This window comes from Plectropomus leopardus, chromosome 11 (genome assembly GCF_026936395.1).
Source record: "Plectropomus leopardus strain MGB_pleo_1.0 chromosome 11, ASM2693639v1, whole genome shotgun sequence".
NCBI lineage: Eukaryota > Metazoa > Chordata > Actinopteri > Perciformes > Serranidae > Plectropomus > Plectropomus leopardus.
Genome location: NC_142186.1, coordinates 30729443 through 30745254, shown reverse-complemented (window position 1 = coordinate 30745254; position 15812 = coordinate 30729443). Strand labels below are relative to the sequence as shown.

At 39.2% G+C, this 15812-nt stretch overlaps 2 protein-coding genes across 4 annotated transcripts in view; both read left to right on the top strand.

Annotated features, from left to right (window-relative positions):
• Nucleotides 1-9091, top strand: part of nr2f5 (nuclear receptor subfamily 2, group F, member 5) — a 30412-nt gene extending 21321 nt beyond the window's left edge. For both annotated transcript variants that reach the window (XM_042490656.2, XM_042490657.2), the window contains exon 4: nucleotides 6445-9091. In XM_042490656.2, the coding sequence (XP_042346590.1) occupies nucleotides 6445-6764 (320 nt within the window). In that variant the 3' untranslated portion in view covers nucleotides 6765-9091. The remainder of the gene's footprint in view (nucleotides 1-6444) is intronic.
• A 1138-nt stretch (nucleotides 9092-10229) lies between these two features.
• Nucleotides 10230-15812, top strand: part of il21r.1 (interleukin 21 receptor, tandem duplicate 1) — a 64772-nt gene continuing 59189 nt past the window's right edge. For both annotated transcript variants that reach the window (XM_088084608.1, XM_088084607.1), the window contains exon 1: nucleotides 10230-10657. The gene's annotated coding sequence lies outside the window, so the exon portion shown is untranslated. The remainder of the gene's footprint in view (nucleotides 10658-15812) is intronic.

The following is a 15812-nucleotide window of genomic DNA, read 5'->3' as shown; positions in this document are numbered from 1 at the left end:
TACTGACTTTCTCACTCTTTATATTGCGGCAGTTTTATTAAAAAATACCACTTGCTGGTACGCCTCATACCGCTGCTACAGGGTGCCTTAATATCTGACACTGAGGCCCGCTACTTAAGTGTCGGTGTTTGACATGTTAGGAGTGAGACCGCGCTGACTCATACCTCCATTTGTTCTCTTCCACGCAAACTAATCCAGGCTCTATTCTGTCAAACTTTTCTCCGTCTAGAAACAGTGGCCACATTTTCATGTTTTATCGTGTAAACGTCTCAAGGATTGACACATGAAAAGGTTAAATGTTTGACAATTAAAGTCAAGTTTATTATATCAAAATATCATAATACACTTTACAGTCCTAAATTTGCCACAGTGCCTGATCCAAGCTCTCCACAAAAACACGGAAAAAAAACTCAACACCGAATATGTTTTTCAAAAAAGGAAGAATCTCCAGAGAAGAAATTCAGAGAGAGAAATCCTGCCAGATGGTTGAAGACACAAAGTGTAGTGTTATATTTGCAGATTATATAAACAGACAGTTGGTGAAAAAATAAAGTTTATTATTAAAATGATCAGTTATTGTTGATACAAATAGGAAGAAGTCCTTTCACTTGATCTTTTCCCTCTGCAGTGCACAGACTCCAACTCAAAGAGGATTATGGGTAGATTCAGATGTCAACAAAAACATCACCTCTCTCCTGTGAGTAACTGTGCTGTTGCTCAGGCAGTGAGGAAGGAATTAGCTGACTTCCGTTGGCAGGTGAACATTCTGTTAATTGGTTTATTCGTGTTGACGGGGACACTTAATCGCAGGGTATCAAAGCACATGTAAACAGCTTAACCTGAGTGAGAGAAATGTCCAAGAGGAGGGTTACTCTGTGCATCTAAACAGAGCCAAACTAAACTGCTGCATGAATTATACAAATATTTATTCATCAGGGTGAGATACGGCCATTGAATTAAAAAAAAATAACCTGATCCTGGACTCAAAATGTAAATTAAAAATAAGATAACCCCTTAAAACCTGAGCAAATTGGCTTGATTTTGTTTAAAAACAGGTGAAGGCGATGAGCAACTTGACAAGGAATGGCCCCAAATTTAGCAAGAAGTTAGTAAGAGGTTACGATAAAATTACATGAAAAATAAGAAAAAAAGAAGAAGTAAAAAACAAAAAAGAGACAATAAAATAACCTTAAGAAAGTAAAGTGCTAAAGATTAAATAAAATTTAAATAAAAAAATATACATCATACAATGTAAGAGAATTTCAAATATATAATCTAAAAAAAGTTAAGTGTAGTTTTCTGGTGATTTTTATCAATTTTAAATCATTTCACAGCTACATTTTAGTGGTTTTCTTGCCACTTTTTACATTTTCTTTTGCAATTTTCTGGACAGTTGTCCATTGGAGGAAAAACAATGAACTTTAACATAACTGACACAGAGAATGACAAAAAGGCTTTTAACACATAGATTTTACAGCTAATTTATTCACAATTTAGGCAATTAGCAACATAGTCTTTTGCTGAAGCCAAGAGATCCTGCAAACGTTTATCGTTGTCTCCTTCGTATATAAAAGTATATATAAGGAGCTGACTGCTGTGCGACACGAGAACCATAACAGTCCATAACTGTAAATTTTGACCATAACTTGAAGATTTAACTGCAGAATAAAAAAGTTCTTAGTGCCAAAAACATTTCCTGGAATCCATTTTTTTCTGATGAAGCGCCAACTCCAGCTGCACTCAACCCACAACCTTTTCACCTCGGCTGAGCCTGACCGCCATGTGACCTCTAACGCTGCAGCAGATATTGTCTCATTGGCTCCATATGTAAATGCTGCTGCTACAGTCCTCCCACCAGTCAGTCATGGTCTCTGCCCTCCGTGAATTTCACTGTAATTTGATCGCTCTCTCATACAGTAAAAGACTGCTGCTGACCCTGTGAGTAGCTGCTGTGTGTCTCACTTAAATCCCCATTTTTAGCTGAAGCTTTAACATTTGTAGTGAGTGCTTCTTCTCTATACTAAGCTCGATTTTGATTTTTTGCCTTTGTGATACATTGTACATTTTGTGGGAAGGATTGAAAGACAAGTGAATCACTTTTTATAATTTATGTTCCACCATAATATTTGAGAGAGACACAGATCCAATATTTATATAGATATGCAAATGCTATCTTAATCCACCAATCCACATGTTTACTATCTATTAACAACAAAAAAGAAACAGCAGCCATTAAATCTACTCATATATTAGTAATATATTTTTGGCATTCAGATAATCCTTTGAAAGCTGGAGCAACAACATTTTTCTTGTGCTGCTTTCAGATACTTTTCACCTGAAACCTGAGAAAAATGGTTTGATTTATTTTGAAAACATAGGAAAAACAAACATAATGTCCATCTTGGCAAGACATGTCCTGAACTTGCATGAAAAAAAAAAAAGTAAAAGGGGACAAGGAAATTACCTGAAATAGCTTGGTGCTATTGGTAGAAATTATAAACAAATAAAAAAGTAAAAAGAATGTCCAGAAAACTATATTTATAATTCATATAATTAAAAAGTTATGTTACAGAAAAATTACTGTTAATTTACTTTTCTTTTTTGCTTATTTTCAGGCAATTTTCTTGTAAGTTTTTACTAATTTGCTAATTTTGGGCCACATATTGTTAAGTTGCTCATCACCTTTTTGCATGTTTTTTTGAAAGAAATCAAGCCAGTTTTCTCAGGTTTCAAAGGGTTAAAATTATGTTACACAATTATTATATTTCTAAGCACACTTTCATCGGGTTATTTTTTTGTTTTTTTTTCCTTTTATTTTATCTTAAAAAAAAAAAAAAAAACCAACTAATTTTCCGGTAACTTTCTTGCACTTTTTTACTAATTTATTGCAGATTTTTTTGGTAATTTTCCTCTCTTAACCTTGCCAATTTTCTTACTTGAATCAGCCTCAGTTGGACCTAATGACAAATAAAATATCTTCACCCCAGCATAGAGTTGTCTATTTATAGCTGTTGGCATCCAGAGTCCTTCAGAGAAAACAGCAGACTTGAACCTCACACCCTCACTGTGCTGCATTATGTCCTCCCCTCTGAGCTGCAGACGAGATTAAATCAAAATATAATGGTGTTGCATCTTGAGGAAACCCATGAGACAGGCATTGTTTTGATACCGCTCACATACAAACCCTGTTGAGATTTATCCCAACGGTCACTGGGCTCCAGTGCCAGCCAAAATACTGTCACATCCTGGATGCCTCACAGAGAGATCATGCTTTGTGACCCAGGGGGGAAACGGATGGTGAAGAAGCCAACACTGAGATGTCCCTCGTCCGTTTTTTTTTTCACATTCTCCCGCTTTTCTCCGTGGCATGGCTTGTCAGATTCACTCGGCGTGTACCTCTCTCCTCCATGTATGTGGGTGTCTGTGGATCCATCTCTCCTCCTTGCTTTCATCAGCCATCTCTCCTTCATGATCCCATCTATTATTGAAACCAGTCATCCACCCCTCCTCCCAGCGCTCCCCAAACCCAACCCCAAGCCCAGCCCAGGCCCCGGGACCCCTGCCCCCACCAGGGGAGTTGAATTATGTATGGTGGGTTTCAGTGAGACGGAGGCTTCGCAGCAGCCCCGGCCATGACCTACATAACCCCTGTAGCCCTGAGCATCCCATGTGACTCCCCTGTATGCGGGCAGATGTACCCACACATCACAGAAAAACTGTCTTTCTGAAAGTAGACAGTGCATTTAGAGAAAGATACTTACCATTTGAAACTTGAACAAACTGGCTTGATTTCTTGCAAAAACATGGGAAGAAGACAATGAGCAACAAAGAAGGAAATTACCCAAAAATAAGCAAGAAGTTAGTACAACATTACAAGAAATGTACCTGAAAATTATTTTTTTTTTAAAAAGAGTTAAAAAACAATAGCAACAGGGAAAACATCTGGAAAAAGTGCTTAAAAATTCTAAACATTTTGTAACATAATTTTTACCCTTTGAAACCTGAGCAAACAGGCTTGATTTCTTTACAAAACGTGCTAAAATCATGATGTGTAACTTAACAATAAATGGCCCCAAAGTACCAAGAAATTAGTAAAAATTACCAAAGTACTAAAGTGTAAAAAAAATTACACGAAAATAAGCAAAAAACCCAAAACAGAAGAAAATATTAGAATTCTTAATAAAATGCTAATTTATTTATTTATTTTTTTTTTCTAAAAAAAAAAAAGAAAAAATATCGGGAAAAAGTACTTGAAATTATTAATATTATTATTATTTAAATTATTAATTATTATTATTTTGTAACATAATGTATAAATATGATAATTACAAATATAGTTTCTCAAGCTTTTTTATTTTTTCCCGATATATTTTTCCCTAGCTTTTTTGAAAAATAAAAAACTAAAAAAATTCTAAATCAACTAATTTCTTGTAATTTGTAACATTTCAAGTTGCACATTTTCCCATGTTTGCAGTAAAATCTCACATATTTTCTCTCGGTTCAAAGGTTTAAATACGTGTGAAAGGCATCTCAAGGCAGCACAAGGAAAGTGATGTTTCTCCAGGTTTTAAAGGGTTAACACAGAAATTTAATGGAGGCGGACATGCTCACACACTAGATAGACCCATTAATAAACCTGACTCCTGCAGACCTGGTAGAATGAGCTAACAAGCTCCGACAAACACCAATGGTCCCTCACCTCCCTCCGAGTCCCCTCCCTCCGCTCCCCCCGTGAAGCTCAGTCCCATCAAGGCGCATCAGAGAGCGGGCATCTCAGTGCTGCCACCCTGATCCCTCACCCCCACTGACCCGGTGTGTGCCCAAGGATCAGACAAAAGAACACGCCGCTTGGCGTGTAAGGGCGCCCACAGAGCTGTCGCTTCGGCACGCGATGTGGTTTCAGTCCCACAGACAGCTTTACTAATCCCAACCGGGCAGTGACTGCCTTGTCACGCAGGACCCAAAATGGCGGACGGACAAAAAAGCAGTCCAGCTGACCCCTGAGCGGAGGGGAAATCCAGCTGAAGCGGGAGCAATTATTCACTCAGAATGATGAGATTCGTGGCCGCTGGGGGTGGGGAGAGGTTGACACACTCGATTAAAATATGACGTGAATTAAATTTTTTTGTTGTGCAGAACTCAGCGGGGTTTACACAGGGGACGGATCAAAGTGCGAGATGACAAAGGGGAGCGGCGATGCAAGGTGACAGGTTAAAACCTACGGGCCAGCACTTTCAGACTGAAAGAGCGCGGTTGAGGAGAAATTGCCCTCATCGAAAACCTGTCTTCCAAATGAGGGTTCATGCAGGGGGCAGAGTCGGAGAGCACTCCCTCTGAATGTACAGTACGTGGCGGAGTACAGTGAAATGTGTCTTTGTTTTGAGTTCACACATCTCTGACCTCCTTTGCTAAATCCCCTGTGCTCTCCCCTGCACACACAGAGGGTGCGAAAAGTACCGTGCACGGTGTTACACACTCTATCGGTTGTGCGAGACTCTTGCCAAGGCGGGGGCCGGCAGGAGGGGAGGTGTGAGGAGGCGGGAGGCAGAACATGACCTCCAGCTGCGGGGAGAGGGAACGCTGTAGTGTGCTGTGAACACACACCGCAGGGGTGTAGTAGATACGTTATCTCTGCAGTGACAACCTCGATTTCCTCAAGTTTGAGCATGATTTCTCTGACTTGAGGAAAAAAAAACAGTCTGCTCTTCACTGCGTCCTGTTACCCCTCTGTATCGCCATTTATCTAATTAAATCAACTATATTAGATTTTAAGTACATAAGCAGTATCAGGCTAAGACTTCACATTGAGACACCCAGGGGCGGATTATGAGACAGCCTGGGCACAGATATGCAAAAGACCTCACCACCTCTCCTACACTGTTTGTACTGTGCCCTTGTGGTCATTTTGTGCCTATTTGTGGTTGTTTTGCTTTTTTTGGTTATTTTGTATCTCTTTGTAGTTGGTTGTGTCTCTTTGTGGATGTTTTGTCTTTTTTTGTAGCCATGTTGTGTCTCTTTGTGGGTGTTTCATGTTTCTTTGTGGTTGTCTTGCCCCATTTTTTCTAGCTATTTTGTGTCCTTTTTGGTTGTTTTTGGTCTTTTTAATACTTTGTCTTTGGGCGTTTTGTGTCGCTTTGTGGTTGCTTTGCCCCTTTTTGTCGAGATTTTCAGTCTTGTTGCAGTTTCTTTGCATCTTGTTGTGTCCTTTCATTATCACATCCATACATTCACCACTTGTTAAATCCTTGCATAATCGGAGCCTCAGTCATCAGACTACATAATATCAACAAAAAATAAATGTCAGACACAACAATGTGTCTTTTGTCTCGAGCAAGATGTCAGTTTTGTAGATTCCATTTACTGTCTTGCAGAGTGATTCAGACTCCATAATAAGAATTCTGTTTGATAAACAATTAATCTTTATATTTTCTTCCTTCTCTCCAGATGCTATGGGGCTGTCAGACGTTGCCCATGTGGAGAGCATCCAGGAGAAGTCCCAGTGCGCCCTGGAGGAATATGTAAGGAACCAGTACCCCAGCCAGCCCAACCGCTTTGGACGTCTGCTCCTCCGCCTGCCCTCGCTGCGCATCGTCTCCTCTCCGGTCATCGAGCAGCTGTTTTTCGTCCGCCTGGTAGGCAAGACGCCCATCGAGACACTGCTCCGCGACATGCTGCTCTCAGGCTCCAGCTACAACTGGCCATACATGCCCACGGTGCAGCGCGACCGGCCCATCTCCCTCCACTACAACGAGAACGGTCCCTGAGGTGGAGAGACAGACGAAGGAGAAACTGAAGAGAAATTCAGGCTGAACGTCCATCCGATTACTCCATCCATCCATCCTTCCTTCCTCCCCGTCATTTTCAGCTTTCCCACAGGAAGAGCTCCCTCACCATTCCGCTCAAAAAACCCAGACTGACGATATAATCCGAGACCGTCCCGGTTACATAAGCCAGCCGATCATTCAAACAAGGCCACTGGAGGCCCGTCGCAGTCCCTCAGCCGATGGTGCAGTTTAAATGTAAGACGTGGCACGAGTTGGACAAGTTGGTAGAACAGGTTATTGCGCAGTTCACCAGCAGGTCTGTTGGACTCACTTCAGATGTCAGTCTCAAACCCCCCCCCCCCCATGAAAACAGGGGCAGCAAAACATTTGGTGCTACGCCGACATTCACAGAGGCTGAGTACAAGCATCTCAGTAATACTGAGCAAGGGCTTTGCCACTGGGACTCTACAACCAAGAGCACAAGGCCCGTTGTATATTTACCAATTTTTTGAAAAGAAAGCCAGAAGCCATTAAAAAAAAAAGACAAATGCCAAAATGTCTTGGACTTTTGCAGAGGACATGTTTTAATGTGTGTTTGTATTAGCACTGTTTATATGGAGAGAAAAACTCATGATTGTGTCCATATGTACAGTATATCATTGATTCATAGGCATCTATAGCATATTAGTGGGAAAAAGCTCAGGTTCAAAGGGTTGGGAGACAAACAGATAAACATGCCAATATCAGTGCAAGACAAAAGACAAACCCAGTCAAAATTTATATATCAGCAGCCGGTGCCAAAGCTGAAAAATGCAAATTGTTTGGATATTTTTGTGGTCGTGTTGGTGGTGAAAATTTAATGTTTGGTTTGTCTATAATTTGACTATGTTTTTGGGTCTCAGGGGGAGAGGAGTTTGTAAAAAAAAAATACAAATAAAAGCTTAGGCACTTGCATTGTAAACTAGTCAGCTCCTACACTTATTCACTCCTGTAAAATCACAGCACTGGTAGATTCTTTCAACTCTTATGCCAATTGATCGATTTACATTTTTACTTATTCAAAACGCCCGTTATAACATGTCATTATCACAGGAGTGACACATCCTTATTATTGTTTTATTGTCATAATTGTCAGTATTGGACCTTTTGGACTAGGGAGTGGGGGAGCATTTTACAAAACTAGCTGTACTTGCCTTAGAACAAAGATTTTGTCACTGAGCATTTATCTTATGACTGTGCCATAATCTCTCGTTACCTGTTATAACAGGTATTATGTCCTGTCAGGAGTGGAAGTGAACTCACGTGATGTAAAAATGATAAATGTGCGGGTAAAATTGTGGAAAATGATGTAAAATACAGAGATTTAACCCTGTGAAACCTGGAAAAATTGGTTTGATGTATTTTAAAAAAGTGGGGAGAAGGCAACCTAAAAAGAAATGGACCGCACATTTGGCAAGAAATTAGTCAAAAGTACAAGGAAATTGCCTAAAAATGAGCGCAAAGACAAGTAAACAAAAAAAAGAAACAAACAAATTAGAAAAGGCCTGAAAAAGTGCTAAAAAATTATGTCAGTAATATAATTTTAAATATGTTACTATGATACTTAAAATGTCCCCTTGCTTATTTAAAATGAGTTCTTTTTGAAATTAATTTTCTAAATCAATTTTTTTTTTTTTTTGCAATTTGTGGACGATTTCTTACCAGGTTGCTCATTACCTTTTTTCGATGTTTTTTGAAAGATTTCAAACCAATTTGCTCAGGTTTCAAAGATGGTGTGTGAAAGCAGCACAGGATAAATATTGCTGATCCAGGTTTGAAAGGGTTAATGCATCAGGAGGAGAGGAAACTGACATTTATCCTCTACCATAACCAGCACTTTCATTTTTTAGACCTCATGCGGGTTCTTTTCCACCTCCTGATGATATTGTCATGTAGGGAAAACCCCCTCGACTCATGTCATTTGAGCTTATCGTACCGATACCGTAGAGAAAAGTATCACTAACCTCTGAAAACCTCAGTCTATGTTACAATATTATCCCAGTTGGACTTATGACTGTGACTTAGTTTAGGACTATTTTAAGTTGTTTTGTTTTTTTTCCTTCCCCCATTGTGGAAGCAAGTTTGTTTTGACAACCTGTCTCACATTTCCAACATGGCACTGTGGTATTAACGTTGGTATTTGGAAAAGCCATCTGGGACCTTAGAAAGCTGTCTGTTGATACGTGAATTCACAGAGAGTTCCTTTGAGTTTGTTTTTATCCCCTCTACTTTTGTTTGGAAATATGGATTATCCCTTAATTGAAATAAAATTCTGTTGTTCACAGTAAGTTTTCTGCTCTCTTTTACTGTCGTATAACTCCAAACCGCACAGAAATATGGTGAAAGCTGAAAACAAAATAAGTATTTTATCTGGTCAGTCACTGAATGCTTTTGCCAAAATGCAGCTTTGAAGTCGTAGGAATCTTTATCCCTGAAGTTTGTTTTTTGTACACAGGTTTATACCTTCGACCGGGAGTTTCATACCTGCCCAAACCATGAAAGGTCTCCAGCTGAGTGAGTCAGGTAACATTGCCATTGGGAAAAGTTCGATGAAGCTTCATGTCCAGAGAGCTGACTGTCCTCATTCAGCTGAGACTCTGTAGGTGACACTGTTAAAGGTTTTGTTTAAGATTATCATTATTGTATCTCTTCATAGGTAAAAGGCTACAAGGTTGATTTATTTGTCAGTTTAAAACAAAGTTTCACTATAAAAATGTGTCTCCAGAAGGAGACTCAAATAACCCACAGCGAGATACAAAGGAACTGCAAACAGGCAAAAATAAAACAATAAAGCAGGCAAAAAAACAAAAACAAAACAGAAAAGAGACACTAAATGACCACAAAGTGACACAAAACAACAAAAAATACATAAAATTACCAGAAAGAAATGCAAAACAAACATAAAGAGACTCAAAATGATAATAAAGACATACAAAGGAACTGCAAAGAGACACAAAAAAAGGCACAAAAATCCCAAAACAAAAAACAGACACACTAAACAAATACAAAATGAAACAAAATAACCACAAAGAAACACAAAATGGCCACAGAGAAACACAAAACAATCACACAGAAATGCAAAATAAAACCAGTGACTCAAAATGACCACAAAGAGATGCAAAGAAACTGTATAACATATAAAAAAGGCATGCTGAAAATTGATTTAAAATAAAAGTATGCATTATTTCCTGTAACACAACTTTAAATATATAATTATAATAATTATGAATATAGTTTTCTAGTTTATTCCTATTTTTGTTGCTGGCTGCCCTTTTTTCCATGTATTTGAAGGATTAAACAGCTTGTAAAATGTGTACAGCACAACACAAGAAAACTAGCTGACCAAAGTTTCAAAGGGCCGAAGTCAGTTGTTTGATTTGTCCTCTCTGGGCTACTGTAGAAACAATATGGCTGATACTGCTTGACGGCTCATTCAAAGCTAATGAAAACACAAAGCTTCTTACTTTAAGGTGATTGTAAGATAATTAACGATAGTTATTATTATTATATCAATTATTGTTCACCATTGCTGCCTACACACTGGACCTCTGCACCACCCGGTCAGCACGCGAGGTGACACAAATCAAACACACCTAAGCTGAGAGCAAGTGCATGCTGGGTGCGGCTAACAAGCTAAATGCTAACGGATACTGCAGGTGACTTCCTCGTTCACGTGAAAACTTTTTGAAAGTGGCGCGCGCGCGGAGGGACACAGAGACAGAGGGACACAGAGGGACACAGAGGCAGAGGGACACAGTGGACCGAGTATATTTATGGATTAAGACTGAAAGAGAAGAGACGTTTAACTGGAGCAGTTTGAGGACATTGTGGGGCCCAGAATAACGTCCGGACAGGTGAGTACAACAGCAGACATTTGTCACTGACAGGAGGACCTTCAGTGGTTAGAAATGTAGCATTAAGTGTGTGTGTGTGTGTGTGTGTGTGTGTGTGTGTGTGTACGCGCGTGCGTGCGTGCGTGTGTGCACGTGCAGTAACTTCGGTGTTTTGGCTTTAATGTGTGTGTTTTTGTGGCTGAAGGATGGCTGCTGTTTTTTTTAAAAAATGTATGTGTTAGTCGCATTTGTGGTGTTTTATTCTGCTGTTAAAGTGTGTTAAAGGTTATTATTGCAGCTGCCCTGGTGACCGCAGCTCTTTTTATGAACAGTTAGTCAATTTAGTCTAATTTTTTTTTTCCTTATCAATCCCTGTGAGGTTATATAAGGAATGCAGTTTTATAATTTATAATCAGTTGTATGCACGAGATGCAAACACCTCTCTGTATGATATTGCCACACAAAAATATGGTGATACTTTGCTGTTTTGTATTTTTCCCCAACCCCCTAGTACACATTAATAATTCCTTTCCATAACCGTCATTCAGCTCTATGATATAGGCTACATTATTCAGAAACAGGCCATTCTGTATAATGAATACTTTTACAAGTAGTAGTTTAAGTATGTGTTCATACTTTTGTTCTTTTACTTAAGTGAGATAATGAGAGGACTTTTACTCACAAAATCGTAGTTTTACACTTTAGTACTGCTGTTTTTATTTAAATACAAGATCTAACTATTCCTTCAACTGCTGTGGTTTGGACATTAGGGCTCAGTGGACATCATGTTGACAAGGACAAGTTGACAATAACATTTACTCAGAGTACATTTTAACTGACCTCCTTTTCTGCTTTTATCTGAGTACATTTTTACATATCTAATTTTACTTGAGTTAAGATTTTTTTGTAAGTGAAAGTATTTTTTCTTGATAAAGGTTTTTTAGTACTCTTTCCATCCCTGCTCAGACATCAGAGAGCTCCCTCGGAGACACTGAAGACTCTGCAGGACTGTTTTAACAGGTCGATTTGTCTCATGATGAAACAGACCGTATAAGGGAGACGAGGGACTGTTGTAACACACTGCATTTCTCTCAGTTACTCAGACACTATTTTGACTACACAAGCCAAATTTAATATTTTAAACTAACATCTGTTTGTTAATTATCCGTACCGTTTAAACATTATTACACATGACATATCGTTCACAGCATTTATTTAAGTAGAAGAAGATGTTGTAATAGACCAACTCTGGGGACGGTTGCAACATAACACAAGGACAAATGCAACATGTTAAAAATACAGCACTGAGCATGTGCAGTAACATCACTCTGGCATGTGTCTGATTGGAGGAATAACAGCTTTTGCAATTGTCACTTAAACTCTATGGAATGACCCTTTAAAAGCTGTGCTTGCTTGATGGGCCGAGACAGCGTTGCACTATTCAACATTATAATTTGATTTCATTGTGCTTTGATTGGATAGTTGACAATATTGAGGCAGAGGAAGAGAAAATGAGGGGAATGTCACGCAACAACGGCCTCTGGGCATGCGGCCACATGTTTTATAAGACCCGACCATTACAGCACTTACAGAGAGCGAGAGATGATCTGTGAGCTGCTTGTTGCTGCTGAAGAAAGAGCAGTTCAGGGAACTTTGATATGTACAAAATCAGCTCCTGTGTTGTTTTCCTCGCTGAGGTTTCTGTGGTTACCATGGTCACACAGCAAGCCACAGGTGCAAGTTGAAAAAGTCCGACCTCCGCTATGCCCTGTGTAGTTCAGTTACAAAAGCTGCATCTTTATCTTTTGACTTGTGATTTTAAAACCTTGGTTTGATGCCTGTTGTTTGATGCAGAATCTGATCTTATTCTTTTGATTCTGAGGGTTGCTGGGATGTCTGTTGACTGTATTGAAAGTAGAGATGCACGATTATGCCCAAAGTAATGATAGTGATTAATTTGATCAATTTATTGATAAAAAATAATAATGATGAATAATAGTGTACTGTACAACTGGACAATCCCTTCATTATCTTATGTCGTATACTATTAAAAGTCAATATATTATTTATTCTTCCTTTATGTTAATTGTTTTGCACCAAAACACCAAGTCAAAGTCCTTGTACTGTATACATGTACTTGGCAGTAAAATTCTGATTCTGATCATGATATCTTGTTTTTAGGGACAAGACATTTTAATAAACAGAGCACTGCTTTAATGATGATGTGCTATAATCTTGCATCAAAATAATAAAGTTCTTCTTCACCTTCACCTGTCCCAGTACAGATAAATGTCATTGTTGTCTGACACCAGACAAGGACAAAGATTGAGCGAGGTGACGTTGACAACGTTATTCTTTTTTGCCTTCATGCAATTGTTGCTCTGAAGATTGTCGTCTTTTTTTCGGGTGGTTAAATAAGTTGTGTAACTTCGCGGTGCAGACACAAGTCTAATGCACTCTTTGCATGTGATTTGTTCTCTCCTCTCTCAAATATTTCCAAACAACAGATATTGATGGCTGATGTGGCTGATTTTTGTTTCACCCGTTTGCAGAAGCAACATTCAGGAATGTTTTTTGCAGACTGCCGCTGCAGGGTTCAGCGCTCCGATCTGCACGACAGATCTTCAAAAGTGGAGGCTGGCTGTTAGTTTAGGAAGCACTTGTCTTCTCTGAGAGTTACATGAGTGGAGAACACATTTTTAACTCCAATATTGCAGTTGATCATGTTTATTTAATTGTGGGAATAATTAATATTCAATTAATCGTGCAGCCCTTGTTGAAATCTGTGGAGCAGTCTTTAAATTATGTTTATATTTGCCCATCCATCCATAGTAGCAGGGTATTTTTTAAAATTTCATCCACCAACGGCAATTACACACTTCCACTTCAGATCATCAGGATGAGTAATTTTGATAATCGCTTGCAGATGTTTCTTGATCTAGCGCGCACTTAGATTTGATGAGGGAAAGAAGCACATGTGCCAATCAATACTGCAGATCAATCAGTGATTTTAAGCCAAGTGGGGGTTGCCCCACTCTCACGCTGGGATGCAGCCCCAATGTTGATACAGACCCGCTTGGTGCGTGACAGAAAGTAAGCAAACACCATTATGACCCAGTGTGTGTGTGTGTGTGTGTGTGTGTGTGTGTGTGTGTGTGTGTGTGTGTGTGTGTTTGTGTTTGAGGAGGGAAAGAGAGGAGAAAGAACACACATGGTCTTTTGACCTTTGGGTTCAAGGTGTGTCACTGTGTGTGTGTGTGTGTGTGTGTGTGTGTGTGTGTGTGTGTGAGTGTGTGTGTGTGTGTGTGTGTGTGTTCAAGTTTGGGTAGATATAGCTCTCAGTGCTAACAGTCAGACAGACCAAACATAGACGAGTACAGGTTTGTATGTTTAGACTCTCAAACATGATGTCAAGTTCCTTTCCTCTCAACACGCACACACACGCACGCACGCACGCACGCACGCACGCACGCACGCACGCACGCACGCACGCACACACACACACACACACAGTAACCTTTTGCCCCTTACACCCCTCCTCCAACTACCTCCCTCCATCCCTCAATCCCCACCCTCTGTCCTACCCGCCCACCATCATCCCGCCTCCCCGTGTGTGTTTGTGTGTGTGTGTGTGTGTGTGTGTATGAAGAGTAGCCGATTGACTTATGCCTTCATTTTCAGAGCTGTCACTCCTGGCCAAACACCATGACCCCTCAACCTCCATTTTGGAGGCGCACATTTTTTTTTTCTTTCCCTCACCATATGAATATAAAAAACACATGTGGCCCAAAGGTGTGTGTGTGTGTGTGTGTGTGTGTGTGTGTGTGTGTGTGTGTGTGTGTGTGTGTGTGTGTGTGTGTGTGTGTGTGTGTGTGTGTGTGCATGTTTATGTGTACAGGTAAATCAAACTGACACAGCTCCTTTGAATGGCAGGAGCTGAATTACTTTTGCACTTCAATTTTGCACACCTGCCATTTATGGCAAACACCGGGCTCAGCAGAAACCATAAAAGCCAAACACGTTGCTTCAAGATACAAATCAGAGCCAGTAAATATCAGAACCAGGTGCAGCAATTACAGGTTATTTCTTTGAGGGTAAATTACTTTGCATATAACAAATGTGGGCTTATTATCGTCTGCATTGTACTCTAATATGTGTGCATTTAGTGGCCATTTCTTGCTTTGTTGCAACAACTTGTATTTATTTTGAATATTAAAAGGAATTAACAGATTTTTAAACAAGTCAGTGATACTACAGACAAGATGCACATTGTTATTAACATTAATTATAGCACTTTTTAAAGCTATAATTTATAGCTATAATTTAATGTCGTAAAATGACTCTTCTAATTTCTTGTTTTTGAACTTAGTCCAAGTTACTCTGGCATAATCAGCTCTTCTTTTACATTTTTTCTGTATGTGTCTACCCTTTCTATGTGTGACAACATATTTTGCACCTTTTTACGAAAATGGCAGATGGTACTTGTCGCAGGCTTGTCAGGACTGGAGACAAACGGCGCCACGGTGACATCATCTCCAGCACGAAAGGGGGTTTTGTATATGTATAAATACATATGCATACATCATGCTGTTTTCACTGCAAGTAGGTCGACTTAGCTGTTAGCTGTTTGTAGCAGGTGGGCAGCAGAGTTTTGTGGTATGTTTATTTAACAAAGCTCACAGTTAAACAAGCTAATGGAGCTAACAGCTAACTGAGTTAAACACAACAGAACTGAGAGTTTCAGCCAGTAGTATTTCAGCTGAGTACAGTTTGGAGGTAATGGTAAAAGTACTGTAAGTTTGGAGTTACAGCCACTTTCCATCGGTGTTGTACATTTTACCAAACATATGTCAGAGATAAAAGTAAGTTACTGCAGATACATTTACTCCATTCTGTACTGAAGTACTCTGCTGAGGTACTTGCATTTTGATAAAAGTGTATGTATGTTATTGATAACAAATTATTTAAACTAAGTCTAAAACTATATAAAACACAACTAGCAAAATTATTATTATTATAACCGCTACAGATTATAATAATAAAGTAAAGAAAGATAGAGTATAATGAAGAGGATGTGAGATAATATAGCATAGGTTTACAAAGATATTTTTCAGTCTGTTAATGTTGTTTTATTTATTGCAGTGTCACAGTTAAGAGAGCCTTTCTTTAGTTGTGT